This window comes from Anser brachyrhynchus (genome assembly GCF_964034855.1).
Source record: "Anser brachyrhynchus genome assembly, chromosome: 1".
Lineage (NCBI taxonomy): Eukaryota > Metazoa > Chordata > Aves > Anseriformes > Anatidae > Anser > Anser brachyrhynchus.
The window spans coordinates 181,152,405-181,178,564 of NC_137694.1; the positions used below are offsets into that span (position 1 = coordinate 181,152,405).

At 40.0% G+C, this 26,160-nt stretch overlaps 1 protein-coding gene across 8 annotated transcripts in view; it reads right to left on the bottom strand.

The window, feature by feature from the left end:
* The window catches only part of TSC22D1 (TSC22 domain family member 1), a gene marked incomplete at its 5' end in the record, with an annotated part of 86,595 nt that overhangs the window by 30,411 nt on the left and 30,024 nt on the right, over positions 1-26,160 (bottom strand). Inside the window, 3 exons of one of the 8 annotated variants that reach the window (XM_080561625.1) lie at positions 19,857-19,903; positions 22,324-22,419; positions 22,987-23,116. The exons of 2 other annotated variants lie outside the window; for them this stretch is intronic. In XM_080561625.1, coding sequence (XP_080417751.1) covers positions 22,372-22,419; positions 22,987-23,116 — 178 coding nt within the window. In that variant the 3' untranslated portion in view covers positions 19,857-19,903; positions 22,324-22,371. 5 more of the 8 variants (XM_080561624.1, XM_080561627.1, XM_080561628.1 and 2 more) reach the window with 5 other exon arrangements.

The following is a 26,160-nucleotide window of genomic DNA, read 5'->3' on the forward strand; positions in this document are numbered from 1 at the left end:
TAGTTTGTGAGTTAGAGAATATTGATGTTTCCACAGTTTCAGTAACCTGATGGTCAGAAAAGTTATGATGGAAGGGTATTTTTAATGCCAGAAATTGTACTCCAGACTGAACTCTAACAGCAAGGTTAAAGACATGCTAGAAATGTTTGCAATACATGTTTGCAGAGGTTAAGAATAGCCCAAAGATAAGCAGTTGCCTAAACTTGGCAGTTATGAACTGGGACTCTACACAGGCACAAAACATTCTTGTGATGCTCAGACTCATTTGTTCTCAAACACTAACTGTCCCGGCTCCAAAGCCGCACAAAAGTTTAATGAGGTGACAATCCCCTGTTGTAACAAAAGTTTTGAGAGATTCAGGTCACAGAGGGAAAATAAAAAAAGTCATTTGACACAAGAGGAACTCACTGAAGAGACTGAGATAACAGGTGCTGGGAGCTGGGTTTTTCCCCCCACACAAGATCAAAATCCCCCCCCAAACATTAAAACAGAAGGCACATACACAATTTTTCTGATACCAAGTATATTTGACCCTTGAGTCTTGGGAAGGATTTAAAAACCTCTGATTAACCCCCCTCTTTTCAGGGCAGGCACCCCTCTCAATTTCTTTTCCCAAAGCTCTCTGGAGCTAAAATCATCATGAAGCAGCCTTACCTTTACGTGTAAACTGAATTAAAACCACATTTTGAGGTGACGGCTTGGTAGAGAGTAACAGTGCATGTAACATTGGCCACAGTGATGCCTGCCTTTCATCAAGGTGACTGGCACACTGACTGTCATCATTAAAAGCACAGAACTTCCCAGAGCATTTGTGGGAAATACCAACTTTTACAAGTTTAGCTTTTTTTTTTTTTTTAAATCTCTAATGCTATCTATACCATTTCTCCTGAAGCTATTGTAATCCTACAGCTACTGGAAAAAAAAACATTAAGTCATAGAACCAATTAAAGAATTACCTCTGCCCATAAAGACATCCACTTTATTTACAGTGAAACATGCAGTTTTATTTGACATTCCCCTTTCAAAAGGGAAGTATACTTAAATCCGGGCTGTACTAGTACAAGCAAGCCTCATTTCAACTTAAAATTTGATCTAAAAACATCCATAAACACCCTGAATACAGACACACTAGCAATAATTTAAGAAATTGTACCTGCCTGTTCTTTGTTCATTTTATCACCGTGTAGCTTAACATCTAAAGGTCCACTTAGTTCAAATGTTCCCATATTAGAAAGCTGTACTGAATCATTTTTCAATCAACTCTAATTAAACAGGGACTCCTCCCTAGAACTGGTGACCACTCTCTCAAAGCACACCATGCACACTTAACTGGACAGTCTGCACCTAGATTAGTCAGATGCAATAAAATCCTTTTATTTTTCCTTTTTTTCTTTATACATTCTTTGGAGGAACTAACCAGGTTTCCACTAGTTTTAAAAGGAAACCCAGGAACAACAACAGGCTTTTTTGAAAACCAAAAATGATCTCTGAAAACAAAGAGGATTCTATATTCAGTAGAACAGTCCTGCTTTGCATCAATATACGAGTCCATTACATCATCATTACATTGCACAATCACCAAGAAAATAGAACTTCCAGATAATAAGTGGCATATGCAGACAACAATCTGGGTATTTCCTCACCGTGTGCAAGAGACAGAAGTTAAATGATCAAAATTTCAGAGGCTGTACCTCAAAAAGTGTCTCACGTACGGCACCCAGAAGAAACCAAAGATTTCATTCTCCTCTAAGAGCGCTCCATCTCCGAGTTAAGGTGGCTGTGGGTACCACCATAGATAGTGGTTTAGTTACTGGAAATAAAACATTGCATCTAGTTTAAACTAGATGAAGACTTGTTTTATTCCTCATTATCTGTCCAAATCTGACTCTCAAATAATAACTCTAGCTATAATCCTTATAGATTAGCTAATAAACATGCCTACAGAAAACACCAGAATTAGGAAAATAGACTGCGAAGTTGGAAAGGCAGAGCTGTAAAAACATTCAAAAGACAACAAGGAGAAGAAACCATCACTGACACAAGACATTTGAAATTATGTTTCCAGAAAAAAAAAAATCTCAAAGTTTTGTTCTTTTCTTACGCTAAAGAACATAAAAAGAGAGCATCTCATTTAGCTTCCCCCCCACCCTGTATTGTGGGATACAAGTTTCATGTTTTCATCTAGATAATTACTACTTTAATCTTTCTGAATATTCTCACCCATTTCCAGCTGAAATTGATTCATTTATTAACTTAAGATGGAAGGATTTGGGCTTTGAGTCATTAAGTATTTCAGAAATATAGGTTAGCCTATCTATAATTAGCATTCCTGATGATTTAAGCATGGTCTGATGATTACTAAATTCATCATCTTTAAATAAACACTTCTGACTCAGCAACAGTAGAATAGAGACATTTTCATCAACTAATTTAGCTTAAGACTTTTTGGCAAGCAAGAATAGGAAAGAACTGATAGCTTTTATATAAGATCAGCGAAGGCAGGAATAGGCACGCAAGTATGTTAGCAAGGAACAGGGAAAATATTATCATGGAAAGGAATCCAGAATCATCGCAGACAATTGTTCCCATACTCCGATGTTTTGCATTTTAAAGTGAGTAATCAGTAAGCAGACACTACATAGACAAAAAAAAGTCCTTATCTAAATATTCAGGTAAGGGATCTACCCTTTTTTTTATTATGATTAAATGCTAACATGCCTTAGAAGTCAAGTTCTATCTTGTAGAAGCTAACACAATATACAATGGAAAATACTTATTTTGGTACTTAGTGGTCAAAGAGGATGAGGCTAATGACTTCTGAATTAAAGATTTAATCCTATAATGGAACCACAGTGCTCAGTTGCTGAGGATGAGCAGGATTCATCTCAGCAAGTCACCTGCTAAGCAAGTCAGGAAACAATATAAAATTTAAAAGCGCCATGTATCCATATGGGAAGAACGGATAGAACAAAGACTCAAAGGACATGTACCCAGGAAGATCCTCTCAGCAAATAGCCAAAAAAATCAGTTCCCAGAACTATTTCAGTACTTCAGAACTGGGACGTTCCCACACCTCTCAGAGATCCACCCCATATAAAGGCCAGACAGAGAACTCCACAAGACAGCTGAAGCACAAGACCATCTTATTTACAACACACTGTGCCACACAAGGCCAAATACCACGCTTTCTAAACACCCACAGAAAGGTTTTTCCAAGATGCGTGTGAACCTTCCCATCAGTGTATTGATAATACACATACACCCCGATAATTGCAGAAGAAGACAAGCCACTCAGCATATCAAGCTCTGAAGTCTGTTTTGTCTACAGACTCCTTGGAAACTCAGTTTGCATAACACATTCTTTCCAAAAGTCTCCTCTGCTGAAATAAATATATTTTTTTCTTTTATTGAAGATAAGGCAGTTCACTTTTAGTTTCTAACTTTCACTTATTTTTTTGCATCTAAAACGGAGCAGATGGCCCTTCCATTTCTACATGGCATGCAAACACACGCAGCCACCCTACAGATTTTACCTGAAGGCAATTCTTCCCAGATTCAGGATCCCTCTCAGCTTTTGTGTGTCCTATTGATTTCTTTATTCCACACTAAGATATTGGAGACCTTTAACTCTCTTTTCTGGTGTTACATCAGTCTTCAGCTACTATGCTGCATACCATTCCTCAAATAGCACGAGCCATTCAGTTTTTGCTTGTTTGTTTTGGTTTTTTTTGTTTTGTTTTGTTTTTAACCAGTACATACACACGAAGCAAACACCATTCCCCCTTTTTCTACATCAGTTCGCACAAAATAGCTGGGACTCTAAAATGGTGCTTTAGTGTCTATCTTGAGTTTCTCCAGAGGACTCTGCTTTAAAAATAAAAAAGGACTTTCTGAAGGTGACAAGTGCATCTGTACCGGGTATGAGGATATGGCTGACTACAACAACAACCTATTTACACAGTCCCTGTGACATTTTCAAACAGCCTTGCAGCAAAACATGTGAGGCTCCACGCAGCACAACAGCATCAAACATTTATTCACAGTACCTTTCCACTTTTCCTGGTTTTTGTCTGACGCTTCTATTTCCTCCAGCCAAATAGGTGGCTGAGAGAATTCACCAAAGCAAAACGTCTGAAAAGCTGTCAACTGGTGTAAGATTAAACAATATCGCTACAAATAGTTTAAGTATTTAGGCCTTATGAATAGTGGCTTTTGTTCAGATTAAGTTTTTGATGCCAGTAGGGTGATACTTACTGCTGGTTAACTATGATTTGCAACCTGCACTAAATCAGAAGACTAGCCCAGAAACTGCAGACACTTGATTGCATGCTGCTCCCATCTGCATTTCTGTATTTTTCCACAGGGAAATGGCACAGGGAAGAGTCTTCAAGGCCAAATTTGGGACCCTGAATTTTGCCTAAGCAGTCTAAAAAATGAGTTTAATAATAACAAGCTTTAATAATAACAACCAAGTGACAATATGGTACCAAACAGACCCCATTAACAGTTTGAAAAGCCACATAGAGGTCTAGCAGGGGAATGATGCTGCTGAACACAGCATGCCCATTTGAAGTGTTATTCTAAAGCAGGTTTTGAACATATATAATTTATAACTAACTTTGTTTTCCAAATGGTGTCACCTCTGACTTTCTAAAAGCCACAGCATCCGCAAATCCTTGCATTAAAATCATTTTCCATTTTTCTACTTGTGTAATATTTAAAACACTACCACGTTCCTTACTCTCTATGCTTTTTACCACCACAGTCTATCTGAAAAGCATAGTCAGTACCTTCTGAAGTGGTCTCAGACATCCAGTCTGAGATTTAAAAGGCGAGAGACATCGAGCATCTCCTCTCAGACCCGCTTCCCTCCACAAGGAGCTGCTGACTCCAGTAGCTTGACAGTAGCTGCTGGCACTCAGAGCCCCATACACACAGGAGGCGGCCCCGTACCCAAGGAAACAATTAAAAATGGTTTAACGAGAAGACAGGCCAGACTGCACTGACCAGGGCACTGCGTGGCCAAACATACAGTCCAGCCACCCGCTTACACGCAACCAGCCCACTTTCTCCCTTTAAATTCCCCAGCTGTTCCTTCCCCCCAAAATCACCCTGATCCCTCCCTTTCCCCACCTTTGGTCCTTCCCCTCAGCACCCCAAAACTTCTCCCCATGTCCCTCAGGGAGTCCCGCAGTGACCCCACCTGCCCTTCCCAGCCCCGTTCACTCATCGTGTGGCTGCCACCCAGGTCCCCGGGGCTGACATCCCCGGCGGCAGCCCTGGCAGGACCCTGGTCAGGGGGCTCCCGCCTCCCACGAGGTTCCTGGGGCTCCCCTGCCTGCTGCTATGCCCTTGGGTTTCTCTGTGTGCGTGGACACAAGCCCTTCAGTGACATAACTCATCACCCATACATTTCCAGCCTGCACATCCAAAGCCATTCCCCGAGTATTTATCAAAGTCCCGAAAATAACATTTCAAAGTTCACAGCTGAGGCGTTCGGAAAATCGTGTTCGCCACTTGCCTCGAGCTGGTGGCGGCGGTAGATTAAAAAACACAAGCACATCATTTATCAGATTCACCTACTCGAGTTGTTGCTCTTAAGTGTCAGGTGCTTGCCCATGTGTAATCCCAATAAGCATTTTCCAACAGTTATCAGGACACTTAAGTAATACAAAAAGCACCACATACCTTGTTGACCATATCACGTTATATTTGCTCTATAAACACTCAGGACTGTTAATGTTATTGCTAAGCAACTGGACTATCTACCGGGCACTATTTGCATAGCGCTGCCTATCAGCAAACAAATGATTTTGAACCGTTTTAATTCACAACAGAATTACACGTGTAGCTAACGCCAGGCAGATGTTTGGTTTTTAAGCTTTTGAGAAATTACCTAAATCTGACAACAAAAAAACCTCGTTCACCACTAGTATTTAGAAGATCGGAACCATAAAAAGATGGAAATATATGGGAGGTTTGGGTTGTATGGGAGATGACAGTTGAAGTTTTAATTATACAGCAGCCCTGCATGGTAGGTAAAACAAAACTAAAGACGTTACCTGGAATTTGCAAAGTACCGTTTCATGCCTAGAATGCGAGACCTCTCTCGCTTTCCCTACTAGCTTTCCTCACGGTTATAACAGCTGCAAAGATGCAAATCTGTTCATGCACAAAGGGAAGAAAAAAGGTACTTAGAAAATGGAAGAGGAACAGACAAAGAGGAAGCAGGGCAGTGCTTCTCATGTTACAGCTGAGAAGCTGTTCCCTTCCATCACCTCCCACTTACTACTTTCTCCAGTAACCCTAATTCTGTCCTTCCCTACCCCAACGCCTGAGGCGATGGCTGTTCCAAATCCCTCTTCATTTCCACATTTTGTTCTGAAAAGCAGAGATAATCTATATAAAAATGCAAATCAATAACTTCAGTGTTTCCAAATTATTCAGTCCCAACAACATACTTAACACCTGGCGACACAGCTACTATTACTGAATTACACACTGTAATGCTCCTTCCCCAGGTTTGTGTGCAATTCTACAAAAATCCATATTCTGAGAGCAATGAGCTTGGCCAGACAAGCTGAACGAGGCAGCACCCTCAACATCTGTAGGGGCAAACAAGCCAAGCTCTTACAGTGCTTACACAGGGAGCAAAGTCTTCATGGTCGAATTTTAGCCCTGAAGATCAGACGTAGCAAACAAGCTGTGCTCTTGTCACCGCGATGATAAATTGAAACCCTGTCGGTCACAGCGAGGGAAAGGTCAAAGAGACACTAAGAGTCAGTGTAGCATTTTAAATGCCCCATTTTTCTGCGCCGAAGTATCGCCGCTGATGAATGGTGCAAGCAGCCACGCACTGGCTGAGCGGCACCGGGAGGAGCTCACATGTTCCTCTTATTGTCAGGTCAAAACAGTGGGTAATTTTAGAACTACTCCCTGAAAGAGGCATTTAAAATAGACAGCTGAATGATAGGGATCTGGAGCAGTGGGTGAGACTGCAGAAATTCTGATTACCAAGCGTCTGGAATTGAATGCTCTACTAGCGAGAGATTAACCCAAATATTAGTTAGGCAGGTTTTCTAAGCACGGAGCTTCAGAGAGTCTATGGCCGCCCACACAGCCATATGCTGCGTTCCTATCAGACGTTCCCGACGCAAGCTGCCTGATTTTTCGGTTTGATCTTCCCCTCATTGTGACGGATTTGTCACCTGTCGTGGTACCGGGGAAGCTGTGGCACCACTGTTGGCAGCCTAGAGCTCAACACGGAAACAAGTGCGAAGACTCCCGCACAAGAGGATATAAAACGGAGACCGTGCAAGAGGATATACAGCAGATTTAAGCCGCTTTCGCGCAAACGCTGACCTGTCAGCATTGTTTCTGGGACGGTTTTAGGGCTGAGAACATCTTTTTTGGGTTAAACAGGGGAGAGGAAGCTCTAGTTCACTTGTAAAGTCAGCATTGTAACAGCTGAGGTGGGGGGGGGAGGAAAGTGGTGAGAAAGATGTCATACCCACCAAATGGAAGTAGGTAGCCAAACAGTATTACTACCCTTTTAAAAAGGGGGAAAAAAAGGGGTTTAAAATTCTAAAACATACAGCTAACAGCAAGAATCACAGCTAGGCAGAGTAAGGCTGAGAAGAAAGGACAACTCCCTACATCTCCAGCCTTAAAACGTCCTCTAAAACATTGCATGTTGAGTTTTAAAAAGCTCCCAGTAGAATTAATCCCCTACTTTCAAAAGTTTTATGAAATACACACATTTTGTATTAATATTATGACAGTACCTGGAGCCATACAGGGCTGAAGCCTGCTACCAATGTGCTACAAATCAAGACTGTATTTTCACAGGTGAAAATGTCAAACATTACAAAAACTACTTTTACTTACTCTGAACTTTTCCAGGGAGAGTGGGGGAATACAGGAAGAAATAATACAAGGCAGACAAGACCCTTTTAAACGCATTAAGCACGCTCATTGAGATCAGCAGCCACAGGCCTTGGAACCATCATTAAAAAACCAGATTTTTCAATAATAGTAAGAATGGAAACAACACACATGCCATCAGTGTCAGTTGAGAATTACTCACACGCTGATGAGGTTCAGGGATAATTTCGGTATTAGAAAGCAATCATGTCAAATTTGTACTGGTTTAATTCCATTACCAAAGCAGTATTAAATTTGGTCCAACTTGTCGAGAGCTGGCACATCCACTTATGACAGAACTCGGATATGACAGGAATAGCATGAATGCATGAAAAGAAGCCGTTCAAGAAGGTACCTGGGTATTTACAGAGCAGTTACGCACAGCCTGAAATTCTCAGAATTAAATAGTACAGGAAGAGTTATGAGAACTTCATCAGTTTCACTGCTGCTGATCAGAGAAATATGAACTTAAAACCCCCTAGCAAACCATCATCGTTTCACCACTCAGGTCACAGAAGAGACGACTAACGCAACATGGCCAAGCATCCCATACACTTATGTCAACTTTTTTTTTTTTAATTATTTTGCGTGCAGCTTCTCCTTTCGCATAAAATCAGAAGCACAGTGCTTAGTCCAAAGTGCACGTATAACACAAAAACAAAAGTCTTTAAGGCTCAAAGACCATTTCCTAGTCTCACTTATACTTTCAAGTCTTATTTTAAAAGGCGATGAAAAATATGACTTCAGTAAATTGCGGTTCCTTTATTGCAACAACTAATTCGCTAAGAAGTTTTCTTCGGTCTACATCACATCAAAGTAAGTTCTAGAAAAAGGACTGGTGAAGAACAAAAAACTCCAGCCTCGGCTGTGTTCGTGCAATTAAAAAGTTACAGCCAAGCCGTGTAAGATGTTCTCCGAGTAACGTCTCCGCAGAGGCACAAAGCATGTATTTTTGCATGCTAAGCACCATCTGCAAGCAATAAGCTTCCCTATCTTCCCCTGGCCTCCAGGAACGTGAATAATAACCTTTCACACAGAAGATACACAGCTAGGGAGGGGAAGATAAGCCTGGCGTACTTGTGTTTACTCTACCAAATCCTGCACAATCCTTGCAGAGTTCTTAGGAAAAGCCTCCCTGGGAAACCTGTCTCGCTTCTCCTTGCACACGTCCGGGCTTCATCTCTCTTTTCTGACACACTGAAACAAATAAGGGTTTTGGTATGAAACAAAAGCTGTAACAAGCCACAGGAGGAGAGGAGAGCCCCAGGATCTCCAGCCACGATGTCAGCACACCCCTTCCAAGCAGCACAGCACCGGGGGAAAAGAGCTGCCCTCTGCACTGCCCTTCTTCCGAGCCAGTGATGCCCAAGAAGCACGTGCTTAGAGTCAGCAGGTACCCCATAATTTGGGTGGCCAACACAAGTCAGCTCTGCCTACCAGAAGTACCAACGTGCCCTCCAAGAGCACGTCAGCTGGGAGTATAAAATGAGACGGGTTCCTAAAAAAGGCAAGACACCACGAGTTGGTGGCAGCGGTAGACAGAACCCGTTAATCCCCAAGGAGCACGATGCCCGTGAGAAGATCCAGCAGATACGATGCACTGACGGGTCCTGTGCTAAAGCCGCACGGAGAAGGAGAGGTTTAGCTGCTCTTATGCCCTCCCCACCGACAGGAAATTAAAGTGGTATTAACGAATCCTCTTGAGCTCTTAGATGAAGGAGAGATCCTTTTATGAAAATCTTTTTATAGATGGCTTCAGGATTCAAAAGCATCTCCTCAAAATAGAAGTCTGGAATTGAGGCTCTTGTAAATACAATAAAAAATAGGAGAGCCACTTCAGCATTCAAATCCACTTCTAAAGCAAAAGTATCTCAATATTTTCACTTTTTTCCCCTCCAGTGGGACCTTGGGTCTTATATACTACTATGGCTGTGACTGATAAATACTCAGGGCAATATATTTGAACTTTAGAAACTGCTAAAAACAATTAAGTTGCAGGTCTGATAATTCATTTCACTACCATTGCTAGCAGGCACGATTCAACCTTCCTCAAGTCCTAGCCCACTTTATTCCAAGTTTTGCTGAGCCACCCTTCAGGTACTAGGTACTCACGTACTAAGCCACTAAGATAAATGAAACCTCATATATAAAAAGAAATGTACGAATACTTGTTCTGAACCAAGCTTGCACGCTTTTCAATACTCATTAACAAATGTTTCATCTCTAGTGAGGTATCTGCTTTTCATCACTGCAACAGTTACCATGAGCAAGCTGATCCAGCACTGCTATTTAAGCTTCACCGTTTTAGATAGATGCAGAACTGCAAAATACCAGCCACCACAAAGGGGTTAAAAATCCACACTGCTGACATACGCCATGTCTTTCACTTAAAATGCAAACCAGTGGCCACCAAAACCATGTTAAGAGTTTATTTAAAAATGAAAGAATTAAGTGACTTAATGCCTTGTTAATCAGTCTGCGCTCGGCATTTAAACCTTGACAGGGCAAGAGCATTCAGGTCAAGTCAAAAAAGCAGCACGCAGGAGTGACAGATGGCAAAAAAAAGCTCCCTACAGCCGTGTCTAATGACAAAGGAGTACCACTGCTGCAGGAACAGATCATCGCTCCTTGCGGGGACAAGACCATTAGATTCAACATCAGCGCAGAGTCTTTAAGGACTAGGGACGTGTAGCATAGTTATAATGTGGTAAGTTGGTTATTTTAAAGGCCTTATCTATTTAATGATTAGGTGCTGGTTTTGATGGAATTTCAAGTCCGAAGGAAGAAATTTAAAGAAATTTAAGTTGAATCCTCGAAGCCGCTTACCGAAGTGATATCCTGCACCAGCACTACACGTGTAGCTTGGACACAAAATATACCTGATGCTCCAATATGCTCTCACAGGAGCCTGAAATCGATATAAATTCACACTTAGCTTACTGAACACTTAAAAAGCGTACACAGAGGAAAGGTTTTGAAGCTGTAGGAAGCAGTCATCCCTCCCACAACGTCCTCACTTTAAAAATAGTCACCCACAGCCTTCCCCACAAACTGAGGTGTAACTCCAAGAGGAATCCTCCTAGAATTCGTTATCTCAGCCTGCTTTCTGCAAGTAATCGCGTTAGTTGATTTAGTGTGAGTTTAGTGTGAGCTTTTGCTGGATCTAGCTTTCATTTTAAAGGCCAGTATGAGCACCTAGTGCTATGAAGCAGCTCATTAAGACATCAACTCTTTAAGACATCTTAAGTTGAAGACTTTACCACTTTTCTTTCACCCTTCAATGTGTCTCACACAACACAGTATCATCTCCAAAACTCTTCTTCAGTGTAAAAACAAAATACACATTAGTGTTACTCAACAACAGATCCCTTTGTAACCTGCTACATACATGTCAGCGTACATTTCCACACACATCCCTGCGTAATATTCATGGATTGAAAACGGACTGTTTTGTTCTGTAGACAAGAGCATAAAATTTTACATAAAACACTACAAATATATATTTAGTTCCTCTACCTGTATGAATTTTTTAATTTGGCAAAAGTGAACTCATCACTAAAGCTGTCACAAACAGCGCGGTAGGGAAAAATATGTATTAACTTGTAAATGTTTAGCTAAAAATCTATCTTTAAAGGAGTAAGAAAGTACTACTAACAGTCAAAAATAAGGTCAGCAGGGTGAACAGTCAAACTAGGTAACAAGGGGACAGGGCTTGTAAGCAGAAGATCTTCACTAACAAAGCTCCAGAATATTCACTAACTATTCCTTTTACACAAGCTCAGCTACGGGGAAAAATGAAAAATCCCCAATCTTTGAAGATACTTACTCTTAGTCACGTTAAAAAGAAATGTTCTATCTTATTTTACTTCATATTATACCTCTCTAACACCACCTTAATGGGATTTTTTCTTAATGAAACCCCTGCATGACAGCCTGCCATACCATCTGACCCAAGCCAGAACTGTGAGTGAACAATTTTAAACTTTGGGTACAAGGAAAGGCAAGCTTAGCTGGTGAGCAGATAAAAACCCTTGCATTATAAACCACGTAATTAAATATTTGTGATGAAATAACATCCATAGGACTCATTTATTAAGCACGGCCTCCTCCTTTTTGGCATCAAGTAAAAAAGGGAGAAAATGACATCCTACAGTACTTCGTGCAGACTAAGTATACCTGTAGATTTGAGTGGGAGAGGTGGGAACAGCATCCACAATACATTATAGTCACTAATTCTGGAGAAAAAGGTAAATTCCTGAATTTTGAGATACATTGAGGGTTGTTTTTTTTTTGTATCACAATTACTGTATTTTATAAGTTAAATCATTGATCATACTGAAAATGATTAACTTTCTAGAGTTATCCAGTCGCTGAGGATTCGCTGAGAAGTGTGGGGAGTTTAGCAGGTAAAGAAAAACCTCTTCATTAGGAATGAGGAATGGCAAAAAGAAATTGGGGACTGAGGCAGTTTTATTTTAATTCCTTTTAGCTAGAGCTGAAGAAAGTTCCTTCAGGCCAGACGACAACTCGCAGAAAGCCAGTCACTACACCATCTACTCCAGTGCAGTCAGCTGAAGAGTTTTTCCAAGAAGGAGTGTCCTGAGGATAACCGCGCATCACATGTCAGTCGAACTGGGGAGACTACTCACTGAACCAAGGCCTGGCACATGGGTGGCTCTCAAGCATCTTCAATTTAAAATTCCGTACTCTATGCAAAGCAACATGCAAACTGAACAAATACAAACAGCTTGTCAAGTCACAACACCTTGCATCTGTTTCAGCATTTATAAAGAAATTCTCCTCTCTGCCTTAAAGTACACCACACTGCAGAGTAAGGCTGGTTTTGAAACAGCAGGCACTCCACGAGAGGAAAAAACAGATGGCAGTTCAGGGGAACGAAATGTGGCAATACAAACCATTCACTGCTTCAGTGTACAAGCATTTAGATTTAGATTTATCTCATCAACCTACATACGGTGTTCAAGCTCTTAAGAAAACGTTTAAGCAAAGTCATAAGGAATGGGCAAGAGCACAGCCCTTGTACCATTATTACGTTGCCACCAGGTTTAGAATGAAAAAAGTCTCTTAAGGAGACAAAGTTAATCTGAAGCGGTAACTTGAGCCCAACTACAGGCAGGAATCTGGGTGTTACGATTACCTGGAAAGGCAAACAACAGGCCCTGCAGCTGCAGAACTGCCACGCTGGAAGCACAAGGGGATACTCGAGTCCTCCAAGCAGTTTTCTCCAAAAACACAACAGGGGGGTTGATACAGGGAGGAAGTTTGTTGCCTTGATTTTTTTTGAGCATTTATTCTCTGGACAAGTGTAGTATTACTGTTCATCATTCCTATCTGCAGAATTGATTTAATAAGAACAGAAACAACAATTCTCAACTAGTTAAAGGAAGTAATTCAACACTTGTTTAGAGTACCCTTAATGAGGGGGATAGATGGAAAAGGTCTGCCAAGTGCAAGTATAGAAGAAGATAGCTAAAAATAATTACATTAAATTTAGCATTAACATAGAACATACTTAAAAGGTATCATTAATATAAACAAAACAAATAGAAATGTCAGGACAGAACACAACTCATGGCACACTCCTCAGTACACTACAAAAAAGCATTATTCCCCAAAATACTCAAAAACTAGTACAAGTTTGTTCTATGAAGTCTTCATTCTTACGTCCATAGTAAATTTTTTAACCTATTTCTGATCTCAACCAGATCCAACAGAGAGCTACAGCTTCCAAAGTTAAAGTAAATTCTTAAAAAGTTGCATAAAAATAAATGGGTGAGTCCAGAAGCCCTCTGAACTCGTGCCTACTTTCTCCTTAACAAAACGCAGCATTGACTCTATAGTTTTAGACACCATTAGGTCACAATCAATCAGTGACAAAGGCGTAATGAAGCTGCAAATCAGAGCTCACGCTTTAGACACCACAAAACCCAACCACAGAAGCAAAAGATTCACAGGAACCCAGACTTTGCTAGTTTCAAGCCTTTTTCCCCCCCTGCCCTCCTGTAAGCAACAACTGCTGCAAGTTATTTTCTGCCTGACAAGGGAGAGCTCCTACAGTAGTTGATTGTATATTTAAATTCCTGTGCTATTCCACTACCCAGCTTAGCCAAAATTTCTCTGAGATGACCCAGAAGCATCCTGTCCTTACACAGAAGCTTATGCTGAAGTTACCTGTTCATTTGTTCTCACGCACTTCAGCCTGGTTTCATCTCTTTTACACATTCAAAAAAGATTTTGCAAATTAATTTCTCCTGCTTTCTCATCTAATGCAAAGTACTACCACAAATCAGGAAGACATTTTAAAAGGTGTTTCAAGTTTCACTGTTCTGTGAAGTTCTACCCACAAGAGCAGCAGCAGGTGTGTAAAAAACCCCATGAATCACTTCAGGGGATGTTGTCAACTCAGGGCTCACATGAGTTCAATGTAACTTCCAATTTCTTAGAGACTTGTATTTTTGTATTTCACATTCAAATGCCACTTCATTTTTTTTTTTTCCACACTCAACTGTACTTCCTAACCTTTCACATTACCCTCCCTCCCTGGTCAATGTCAGGGTAGACAACTGCGTGACAGCACAAGCAATGAGAGCAGAATTTGACTGCAACCTCAAGGAGCTGAGATTTCCTGACTGTATGCCTTAAGCCTTCCCCTGGCCATAGGGGATTACGTTTCGGAAAAATAGGTGATCTCTAATTTGTCAGTAATTTCTGTAAAATTACACCTCCAAAGAGCCTTTCCATTCTTTCTGTAGCCCATGCAACAAGTCCATAACAGTGTATTTTACTTTGCATTTTAAAAAAAATTCCTACTCACAAGAAGCTAAATGTTTGCAAACTTCTACCACCTAGATAGTCAAATCAATTTTAATCAGGGTAAGATCCTGAAAAAGTTCATAAACTACAGAAGATTACTTAGTATTTTTATCAGCACTGAAGCCATAAGAAAGAAAGCCACCCTGAGTCACATATCTCTCTAGCCATTTGTACAAACTTTTACAATCAACTGGAATAAATAAAATTATTTCTCCCCATAAAGGTAATACTCATTTGAACATGATAGATTTCTTCATTTACGATTCTGTAACAGAAGCCCCAAACCCACATACTTTCCTGATATCCGCTTGGTACTCAGGAAAAGCAGAAACATGAGTTTCCTTCTCTTGTGAGAGAGGAACAGCCACCCACTTATTAGAGTGGAACACAGAAATGAAACAATACAGGACAGTTTGACAGAGCATTAATTTCATATTTCACTCAAAAAAAGCGTTGGTAGTGATCAGGAAAGTATCACTGCCAGTAGTGAAAGAAACCAACTTAATATGGTCTTCAAAACCTTTTTTTTTTTTAGATAGTTGATGTTTAATGCCTTCAATGCCATTTAGACAATCCAGCTTCTTAAGCAGCCAAACCCAATAATCCCTGAAACAACCCGTCAACTCACCTCACTTTGTTGATAACAACCTGAATCATTTATGGGCCTGGCTTAGGAGCTGTGCAGCTGCCAATTCTTCATAAAGTCCATGCAAGAAACAAAACTGGAACGGTTCACCTGTTTGTTAGCACTGCTGTTCAGAGAACGCCTTTCTCCAATTTTAGAACAGCACTTTTTTCAGTTAACCCCCAAATCACATACAATGATTTCAAGAATCAGTAACATGTTTGGCAAACCAAGGTATCTATCTCCTTTCCTCAAGGAGAAAAAAAGCTAAAAATATATTTTTGTCATTTCTACTCAATCAAATCCCAGTGCCCTGCAGACAGGGGCATAGAGAAATGATATAGAGAACCTAACCCAACTTACAGTACACTACTGCTGATGGAACCAGTCTTTGACTTTCAGAAGTTCACCATAAACTGCTGATGGTTTTGTAACCCACACCCCCCCCCCTTCACTGTAAAAGTGAGGACGAACACCCCAGAATCTATACTGCTTATTCTCATTTTGTTTATAGAAGGACCACACTTTTGGTGCTTCCTTTAAAAAAAATACTCTGAACTGACAAAGCATCTCATCTCACAAAAAAATAGGTTTAAAAAACAGGTTTAGTTCTGGCAGAAGTATTTAGCAAGGTTTTCCCTGGAATTTCTTAAACTTTACAGAAGGCTCCATCACCTTCAAAACATCCCATAACAGAGAAAGTTGCAACATAAGCCACAAAGGGTGGAGAGAAGGTGTGAAGAAAGCAAATCTTTCAGGTTAAACAAGATAGCTTTTCTTGGACAGGAGAAAAGATGTCAGCAGCCAGGATTTTATGGACTGAGTATGAAACAGTTAGGAGGGGCTGGCATCTGGTAAAGGAGATGTAAAGAACTACATACAGTGAGTTACGCAGCTCTAATGCTCAAGGAATCTTAAAGAGAGCAGAAAGGAAAAACAGGAGCAAGTTTATCTTGTGAAATTGTTAGTATTTGGGATTCAAAACCTAAAATCATACCATGCTTTTCCATGTTTCCTGACATTCTGGAGACAATCAGAAGAGAGCAACTCAATACTCATACAATTACGTTAAGTACAATATAAACAGGAAGAAAATGGTTTTAGACATCTTTATTTAATAACACAAAGGTAGGAGTTATTGCTCTAAAGGCGTATCAAGAATCCAGGATCCCAGCTGCAAAACCCAGAGCACGATAATGATACGCTAACAATGCTGATACACAAGTATCAAAACACTGACTTCATAAAAGCAAGTCTTTTGTCTTTTTTTTTTTTTTAATTGTTACTACGGAGAGGAGGGGGACAAGTGAAGTCATTTTAGGTCTCCCAAGAGACAGCAACTGAGACAGTAACATTAGAAAGTTCTCGGTGCCCCTGTTATTTCACCGTAAGCATTTCGTGTTCACAAGTATTTCACGGTCTTAAATTTACCTTACTCTACAGAACACAATGACCAAGAACTGTGGCTGAGGTAAGCGTACCTATTAGGGAAGGCACAAAACGTCATCAGACCTTAAACAGACCACAAGTTAGAAAAGCACAGGTATTTTCAACTAAAAGCACCGCTGGCAGAGATCTCAAGCCACAGATGTTAGTATTTATTTCTCAGACTCACAGATCTTCAGCTTCTAACTTCCAGATTACTCCTGTTATGCACACAATTCATGTCCAAAGGTCTGTACCTGTAACAACTACTCAGAGTCACCATACACATATGTACACGTTTCCACATTTTTTTTTAAATTAAAAACCATTGAATTTGATACATTAAACTGATTTCTTTAAACTTTAAAGTGCAGAAGTGTGACTGTGGTTGCATAGTTTAACACATGCATCAGTTTTCTAAAAATATCACATTATAAATTTAGCATTTTACTTGATAACCACAGAAGAAGCAAGACAAAGTAGTCTGATATTCATGGCAAAAAGTCGTAAAGCCATCCACCAGAGCCAAATTTCAAGAAGTCCAATGAAAATGGCTCACTACATAAGTATGCACTTAAACAGCACCATCTGAACAATTATTTTTAGAATGTACCAAGACTGCAATGCATTCCAGCATAATAAGAAGTCACAACTGCCATGAAGCAGTAGCCTCGGGGCTACGTTAAGACAGTTCAACAATTTAAATATGCTGGTGAATTTAATGAAAGTTCTAGGCATTAGTTAAAAACAATGTTTTCATGGTGACTGGTTTCAGAAATTAACTGGATTCAAGCACGAGCGTCTACTTTCCTCCAAGTGCCAGAAGCAGAAAACAGGAAAATCAAAGTGCTCTTTACCTACTGCCAGAGGGTCCGGTTCACCCTCCTGCCACCCCTTCTCACATTCAGCTTCAGAACAAAGCTTCCCCCTCTCCTAATCTGAACATTAAAAGTCACTCTTATTGTTCAAAAGTCATTTCCTATAGTGAAAAGTACAAAAGTACATGGGCATGCGTGTGTTTGTCGCTCCTGCCAAACATAAGGTTTTTATTTGAGATCTTGCAAGACATTTAATTTAAGTTTGACTGCAGAATCCCCTTAGGGGAAGACAATTAGAGCTTTCTGCTTTCTAACAAATAACTTTTCAATCTTCAATAATTTTTAAAGAAAAAAAATACGTTTTTCTACTTCCACAGCTCTCAGCACTTCCAATATACCTTTTATCTACAGAAAACCACGAGAAACCTCAAAAGATGCAGTACTTTTCACAATGCCATTGACATTTTTGGCTTTTTTTTAATAAAATTGAAGATGTGGAAAGCCTAATTAAATGTCATTTCCATAAGAATCTTCATTATACGCTTTATCATCATTTAAATGGGCTATAAGTAGAAAAGGCTTTACAAATGTATCAGTCCAAACCACAGCAGAACCCTCTTTCACAGATTCATGTGGCATCTCCTACACAGGGGTCAGCAAGATCTGATCACACTGTTAGACCTGTAAACTCTTAAAACTTGGATTTATTGATTTCATCTTCATTAGATAGCAAGGTGACAGGTTTAGGTTTTTTATAAAACAGCTATATGACATTGTAACAACAGGACCATGGGAGGCCAAACAAGTTTCCTAAAGAATCCCGTGTTAGAAGTAATTCTCTGCCTACGCTTCCATATCTAGGGTGGCTCTGTGTGATGGAAAAGGAGTCATTTCTTTCCCAATCCCATTTTTGCCAGGAGATCCTGCTTAAGGAAGGCCAAGATCCAAACCCAGTCATCTTCCAGCAACATAAATGGTTCTCAAGATCTTCTGCTGAAGGCTTGTGACGCAGTATAAAGGTTAGAAGGTGTCCTGAAGCGATTTGGAGGGAATGAAGAGGGAGAGAAGAGTCACAAGATGCACCAAAGTAATAATGCACGTAACATAGTTCCAAATGACTTCACTCAGCATCAAAGAGGAACTGGTAAAATCTCCTTAGAATTATATTGCCACTTTTCAGGTGACACCTTCTGCTAAAAAAAAAATCTAAAGGAAATTGGGAATAAATTTCCTGTGTCAGCAGTGACATAGCTGGAGAAAAAGAAAGGTCTGACTTTGGGCTACTAATGTTTGCAAGGAAGAGGCTGTTGCTCTGCACAGCGTGAAGCGAGGAAGGCAGAATTTACCTGAACTGGTTGGACTGATAGCCCATATCTGGGCCTTAGGAACTGCTGACTGAGTGGCTTAGCAGCACATCCCCTTCCTTTCTCAGAGCATTCCAGTCAGTTTCCTTCACATGGAGAAAGAAACAGGACAAACCCCGCAGCCACAGACTCCTCTGAAGGAAGAACATATTCACACATTTAGAACTGGGGAACACTCTCACTGCTGGGAACCAAGGAGGATTTCAAACCCACCTGGTGGCCTCTACCTTTACTGCACATCCAAAGCTAACTAACATTGGTGTAAAGAGACAGGGAGGAGATGAAAATGATGTGGCTGTGGGCCTTGTACAATCAATCACTGGCTTTACCTAGGCCTTAGCCACCAATTTCTACTTGACTTAGCTTCCTGTATAGAAGAGGGTCAGACAAAGAGTGCCATTAGAGCCTCAAAGAGCTCCAGTGCAAATGTGACCCCATGAACAGGAAGCTTATGCAGAGGTATAAAAACATTCTTTCCGAGTACCCAGGATATTTTTTCTCCTCTCTCTCTCCCCCACGTTTTTCGTTAAGCTGCTCACACTTTCTCAGCCTAGAGAAGTGGAAGACAACATCAACAAAAAAAAGCATAGAGAAACAGCATAAAGTCCATCCTTCACACCGGAGTGGATGGCGGTTCAAAGGGGCCCTACCTACCTGCAACCCTGTTGTTTGCTTCAAGAACTCTGTTTGCCCAAGGAAAAAGAGACGAGCAAATCCTGGAAGCAGATCCTTCCCCAAAGGAAGTTTCTTTCTGAGTCTGCAACCTGTAGCTTTTGCTTGAGACTCAGTCCTCTGAGCGGATTCTTTCTTCAAACTTTCACACTGGTTCTTTACTTTTGTGGGCAGCTGGAAAAAGAATGAAGCCGTAGGCTGAGGCAGGGACTCCATACTTCCAGGGTAGGGAGGCAGAAAGACTGGAGGGGAAGGAAAAGTGCTAGTTGGTAACTTCTTGGAAAATGATCTGCATTCCCTCATTTTTGGCCACACAGAGACATACACATAGAGTCACTGTAATAGGGGAGGATGACAAGAGATGAGTACTAGACATGCAGTTTTTTCATGCTCTGATGCAAAAAAAAACCCAAGGTGTTGAACTGTGAACTTTCGAGACTGTTAAGACATCTACCAATAGATGAGATCAATAAGATGTTTTGTCCAGAAAGTTCTCTCAGTTTGTTACAAGGAGATGTAGGTGGGGAAAAAAAATGTGATTTTATTTCTGGGGGAAAAAAAAAATCCAAATTTCTCCTCTGTTCACTCAAGAGAATTAAAAATGGCATCTATTGCAATGCAGTGAACAGCTCCCCATGATCACAGACAGGAAGTCTCTTTAAGAAGAAATTATACTTACCTGAATGTTTCCCTTACCAATGACTCCCTAACCCTATAATTCCAGCTCTCCTGTAAAAGGCCTTATTCCAATCTCAAGTTCTCTATCCTTTTGCAAAATCAGATCAATCAAACACTGACAGCAGTTTAACTCTCCTGTGACAGCTCCTGGCTCAACGTAGACACATTAGGATATAGCTGTGGAAAGCTGAGAAACTATCCAAGTTACTGACTGGGCTTCTGGATCTGTAGAATATTTCTTCTTTTTTTTTTTTCTCCTGAGAATCTAGAAGTTGTTTTTTTTAAACTTATTTTAATACAAACTATCAATGCACAAGAGCAGAAATTTTCCTCTTCATGAATTCTGAAGACTGACAGACTCCAGAGAAGTTTTATCAGTAGCAAGGAGCCAGCATCCAACAGAACAGTACAGAATGGGACTTAAAGCACTGTTGTACATACATTCGTGTACATGTTTACTGGCCATTACCCACTGCAGTAACTTCTGCACAACAGCAGCAGTCTGGTGTTTGCATATGGGTAGCTGTTAATCCATATACCTCAGATGAGACGTTACCATTTTATCAGCAGCGCTCTCAGGACAGCAGGTAAAGCACAGTCCAGTAGTTAACCAAGAAGATGCATTTGATGCAATTTCTCCCATAATTAATTTGGGGGCAGTTTTGGTGGCTTTCTCCCTCCATTCTCTCCTTTAGACCCTACACCTAACAAAAACACTTTGTATAGTTTGGTATCTTGAGTGTCCTTCAATTATAAGCTTTCCCATCCTTACTTGATGCTGCTCCAGGTAACAGAGAGAAGCTGGAATGAAACCTAAGTTTCATCATTCAAACCACTGCAATAATATGTTGTTAAAAAGGCACCTTTAACTTTTGCTGTTAGGGTAAAACAGGAACGCTTCATATGTTTTTTACACAGATGACTGAAAGCCATCAGTAACAGGACCTGATATCCTGCGCTAATTGAAACAGAAAAATCAGCAAATCAGTTCCAAAGAAACTACTTGGGCACGCAGAAAGATGTTCAGCCTCTTGATTCCTGAGGACAAACAAACAGGGTGATACTACTTCAATTTAAGGTATAAGGTTTTGCTCTAAACAGACTATTTTATAGAAAAAAATGAAGATTAACCATCCTTTAGTGGAATTTCATGACATTTGCTTAGATATTTTCACCTGAACATCATGAGACCAAGATGTGTTTCTGTACTTTTCAATTTGACAAAATACTGACTTTTTGATTATTTAGTATCAACTCAAAAGGTTAGGGATTCAGGTTGATTCATCCTGCATGCCTGTTTCTATGAAAAAGGGTCTTTCTGTATGCAAAGAACTGACCAAAACATACATAAATGTAATTGGCCATTAGATGTCTCTGGGATGATGTTTATGTTCTCCACTTCCAGTAAGGTAGATGATACAAGATAAAAACAAAAGAGAAAAAAATATAAGAAACAGGATGTGTTCAAGGAAAGAATCTCTACTGATATCTACTAGCTGGCTAAAAAATGATCACAAAAGGACAGTACAATTAGAACCACGTATCTTCTCAGGTACCCTTGTGATGATAAAGTTCTTTCTTATTAAATAATTTGCAAATACTCTCGACTCTGCAACTTTTCAGCAGCCAGTACCTGCTACTTTATAACACCTGCTTACTTGATAATACCTATCACACAACCACAATGCCATACACAGCATTCCATGCTTAATTTCAGGTGATAGGTGTCGAAGCCTACAATGCTATTAAACACTTCCTCAGCTGATATTCCTTTCCAGCTCAAAGCAATAGAATATATCAGAGCAAATCAACCCAGCTGAAGCAGTGAGACCCAGCTTAGTATAGGTTGCTTTCTAACAGCAATTTGTCTGGCATCTCTGTAATATTAAGAAAAGGCTGCCTTTGAGATGTCCTCTATAATGAGGGAAAGATCCTATTCACTGGAAAAAAAGACTCCAGACCATACTGCCCGTTATGAAATCACCTATTCAGGCTTCAGGGGGCGTGGAGAAGAAGATTACTTGGTCATATTCTATTCATGTAGCAGTTCTGTAGAGGAGACAAAGATCCAACACAAAACCTGAGGAAAAAAAGCATCTATGAGAACTTGGTACACTGGTATTTTCCTCATGAAAATAGAAACAGATAAGCAGCAAAACAGTTTCTGTGAGATCATTCTGAAACACGCTGTTAGGAATAACTTGTTTTTAAGTTCCTTTCTTTGCACCAAGGTCATACTATTTCTCCTTTTTTTAAAAAGGGGGAGAACCCTTTATTTCTACTTTTTATCCTTTCATACATCTTTCTTCCCTTGTAGACTTGTTTTGAACACTAAAGAATTAGAAAATTGGTCATGTTTGTGTTCTAGCTATGAAAAATACTAGCCTGATTTCTATATGCAGATATGTATTTCTGGCTGAAACAACTAAACACTCCTTTGTTCTAAGATTTAGAAGAGCAGAAAGACCTGAAACAGGTCATCCAAAAGTACCTGAATTCCTCTCAGGGGAATTTTGGGAGAGGATTTTTTTTTTTTTGCCTCTTCAGAAATGATTGCTGTTACAGAGACCGGGTGTTCGGCTGGCTTAAGGAATTGAACAGACAACAGCTCTTCTCTCAGTCACTGTACTGTAGTTTGCTGATTTACCTCAAGTGCAGGCTGTGATGGGATCCATCTAGTTGGAGCAGGGAAAAAGTCTGGCTGTGATGACAAGAACAGCATATGTAGATGATCTTCAGATAAAGATGAGGTCAGGAAGGCCCTGGTATCTCTGCTTCTGAGCATACAGAAGACATTAAGGAATCTTACAATGGATGTTTTCATCTCCTTTGTGGGAAGAAAGGGATCAACGCAGTGTCTTTGTCTTTCCATAGTGACCTGACAGTCGACAGAAATGCTGGGAGCAAAGCTCCCTTTAGTGCTTTTTCCTACGTTCTCTACACAGCAGGTTTTACTGCCACTAAGTAGATCAAGAGACAGTGAAGACTGATCCCCATTTTTCTGCAGTGTGGTTCTGCTCCATAGCCAGTAAAGAAAAGTCTAAACGACTGTGAGTAAATTCTGTGGAAGACCATCTGCAAAATAAGCAAAAAACTGAATCTGTGCATTTGGTAAGTGGTACAGAGTACAAGCAGCAACACTTGTTTTTTCTTTTCTGTAATACTGCAGCTCCAACTACTACAGGATCCAAGTGAAAGAACATGGAAACAAAAAGCAAACTGCTGCATCTGATTCACAATTCCTGCAGCTAGTTTAACTATTTCTCAGCCCCTCAAACTGAAGTCTTACAGCACCATGCAATTATGCAATTATTTCAGATTTGGAGTGCTACTGGTCATACGGAATATCTGCAGCTCCAAAACCAAAACTTTCTAGGTTGAGAAGCATCTGTTATCCCGATGCCATTCACTGGTTTAGTCGTACCTCTAGAAATGTGCAGGCTGAAAACCCACTGCAGGATTTATGCACCAGCATCTGGTTGAACTGTTACTCAAAATAAACATTACAAGAACAACAAATTTTAGTAAAGCACCTTTCTCCTGGAAGTTAGCACCAACATGACGTGGATATTGAAGTAGCAACAACAGTGATGTAAAGTTAACTGCTTACATTTCAAGCCACTAACACAAAATGTTTCCCAAAATTTGGTCTATTTTGGTTTCAGGGAGTGGGAGAGGAGCAGGGAACTGAGGGGTCAGAAAGGAAGAAGTCACTGGACATTACAATAGCCACATCAGGAAACATTATCAAATCTCAGGAAAGAAAAAAGATAGCAAAACTATAGATCGAAGTATTGATTTAAAAAATTAAGTGTCATGCAAGCCATCGTTAAAAGCTAAACTTGCAGGCAACTGGGATGGCAGGAATCCTGACTTGCTGAATTTCAAAATGGTTTTGAAAGCATTTGGCCTCTTTCCAGAAATGTTTTGTGCTCAGCTTCTTGAACAGCCTACTACACACCTTTGCAGGCCACAGAGCTGTCTAGATTATCATACAAAGAGTTAGGACCTACTTGAGATCCACGTGGGTACTGCTCACTGAAAGACCTTTCCTATTTCCCGTTTAGGAGTGGTAAAAAAAACTACGGCTTCTCCAAATTCAGCAGGACAGAATTCCAAAGTTGTATAAAGCTGCCACAGAACGATACATTTGAGAAATACAGACAGTACTTCCTCAAGCTTGTGTAACAGCAGGAAAATACTAGGGGTATAAAACTCAACAATTGGTTGATTATAGAAAAACACTGCCTTGTAAGAATAAATTCCATTAATAGATGCATCCACTTTATGAAATTAAATAAATGGGTACTTGTTAAACAATGTTATTTTCATTTTAAGAACACAAATATTCTTTCAATGTAAACAGTTTATCAGCATGGTTTGTTTCTTGTCAACTTTGTATGCCAAGTACTGTTGATAGCAAACCTTTTATGGCCTAATTAAAACACATTTTAAATCAGATTAACAGACTTTACTGGCACTAACAAATTTCTGCCAGAAAGACAGACCTTCATTCAGCCTTTGGGAAATCTTATGCTCTGAACAACGAGGCAGAGTACATGAGCTGATACGCAGTGTTTTTTAAGAAATAACATCTTTTATGATGTCAGGTTGTTTAGCTTTTTCTCCCTTAAAAAAAGCCAACAATAGTGACAAAGGTTACAGTACTCCCAGTACTTACACACACCTTGAACTTAAAGAAAGTACACGAAACCAGCAGTTTCTTAATATTAAGAGGTTTTGTGCTTTCTTTTTCAGCTCTAAATAGATGTTTACTTGATTGAATTTGATTCCGTGTACATGCAATTAGCTTCTATACATTTCTTACAGATTTTTTTCAAGCCTTTTTTTTTTTTTTTAAAAAGAGATTTTTCTCAGAGTTCTCAATCTTCATGTAATTCCTACAGTTCTCTGCTGAGGGTCTCTCTGTAGAAACTAGAAGTTGAAATACTACACACGAGCAATGTTAGGAATGACCCCAATACAGCTCCAGAGCCACACCAGACTGGATGCCAGTGCTGGGTTTTGGCAGATTGTTTGGTGGGTTTTTTTTGTTTGTCGTCTTTCTTCCCCAAAATGAATTTTCAGGTGAAAACAGCTCAAAGCTTTTCTCTGTAGGTTCTAACGTTTGCTCATCTCCACAAACTCTCCTCTGATGCCTATGGTCTCTGGAGAACTCAAATACAGCAAAAATATCCCTTTCACAAAAGTATTTACTCAAATATATAGAGATTTAATGGGCTTATGTTAATAAATGACAACATGGATGAACCAGAAAAAATGAAACCTAGACAATTAATTTGCCTTTTTTGAAGTCCTCAGTTTTAACAAGTTCTACTTTGGAAAGTACTCAAAACACACATTTCAGAATTCAACCCTTACAATGTTTCCTTCCCTATTAAATATTAATTTCAACATCTTTTATATTAAAATAAGTTACTAATTCTTGTCCTTCCAAATTTAGCATGTAATCTGACCAACAGGCTTGATCATTTTCTCAGCTATAGGAACTCTATGGCCAGAACTGGACCGTCTCCTCCAAACTTACTCTTCCTGCTGAGGCACAAACTGATGTCAAATGCTATCGTAAGCTGCGTTAGTTCTCCAGCACCACGAAGTGGCATGATGCAACTAAGGCTTATTTTTGTCTAACGTGAGCCGGTGACAGTGGAGACAAACCAATTTAGAGTCATGAATAGCAAATGATGCACAAGCGCACCACGATACTTGTGCAACAGGAAGTCTGGCCATTGGGTTCAAAACTCAACTAAAGAATTCCCGTGGCAGTTCTGTTTTACATTTTTGATTATTTTTGCCTACG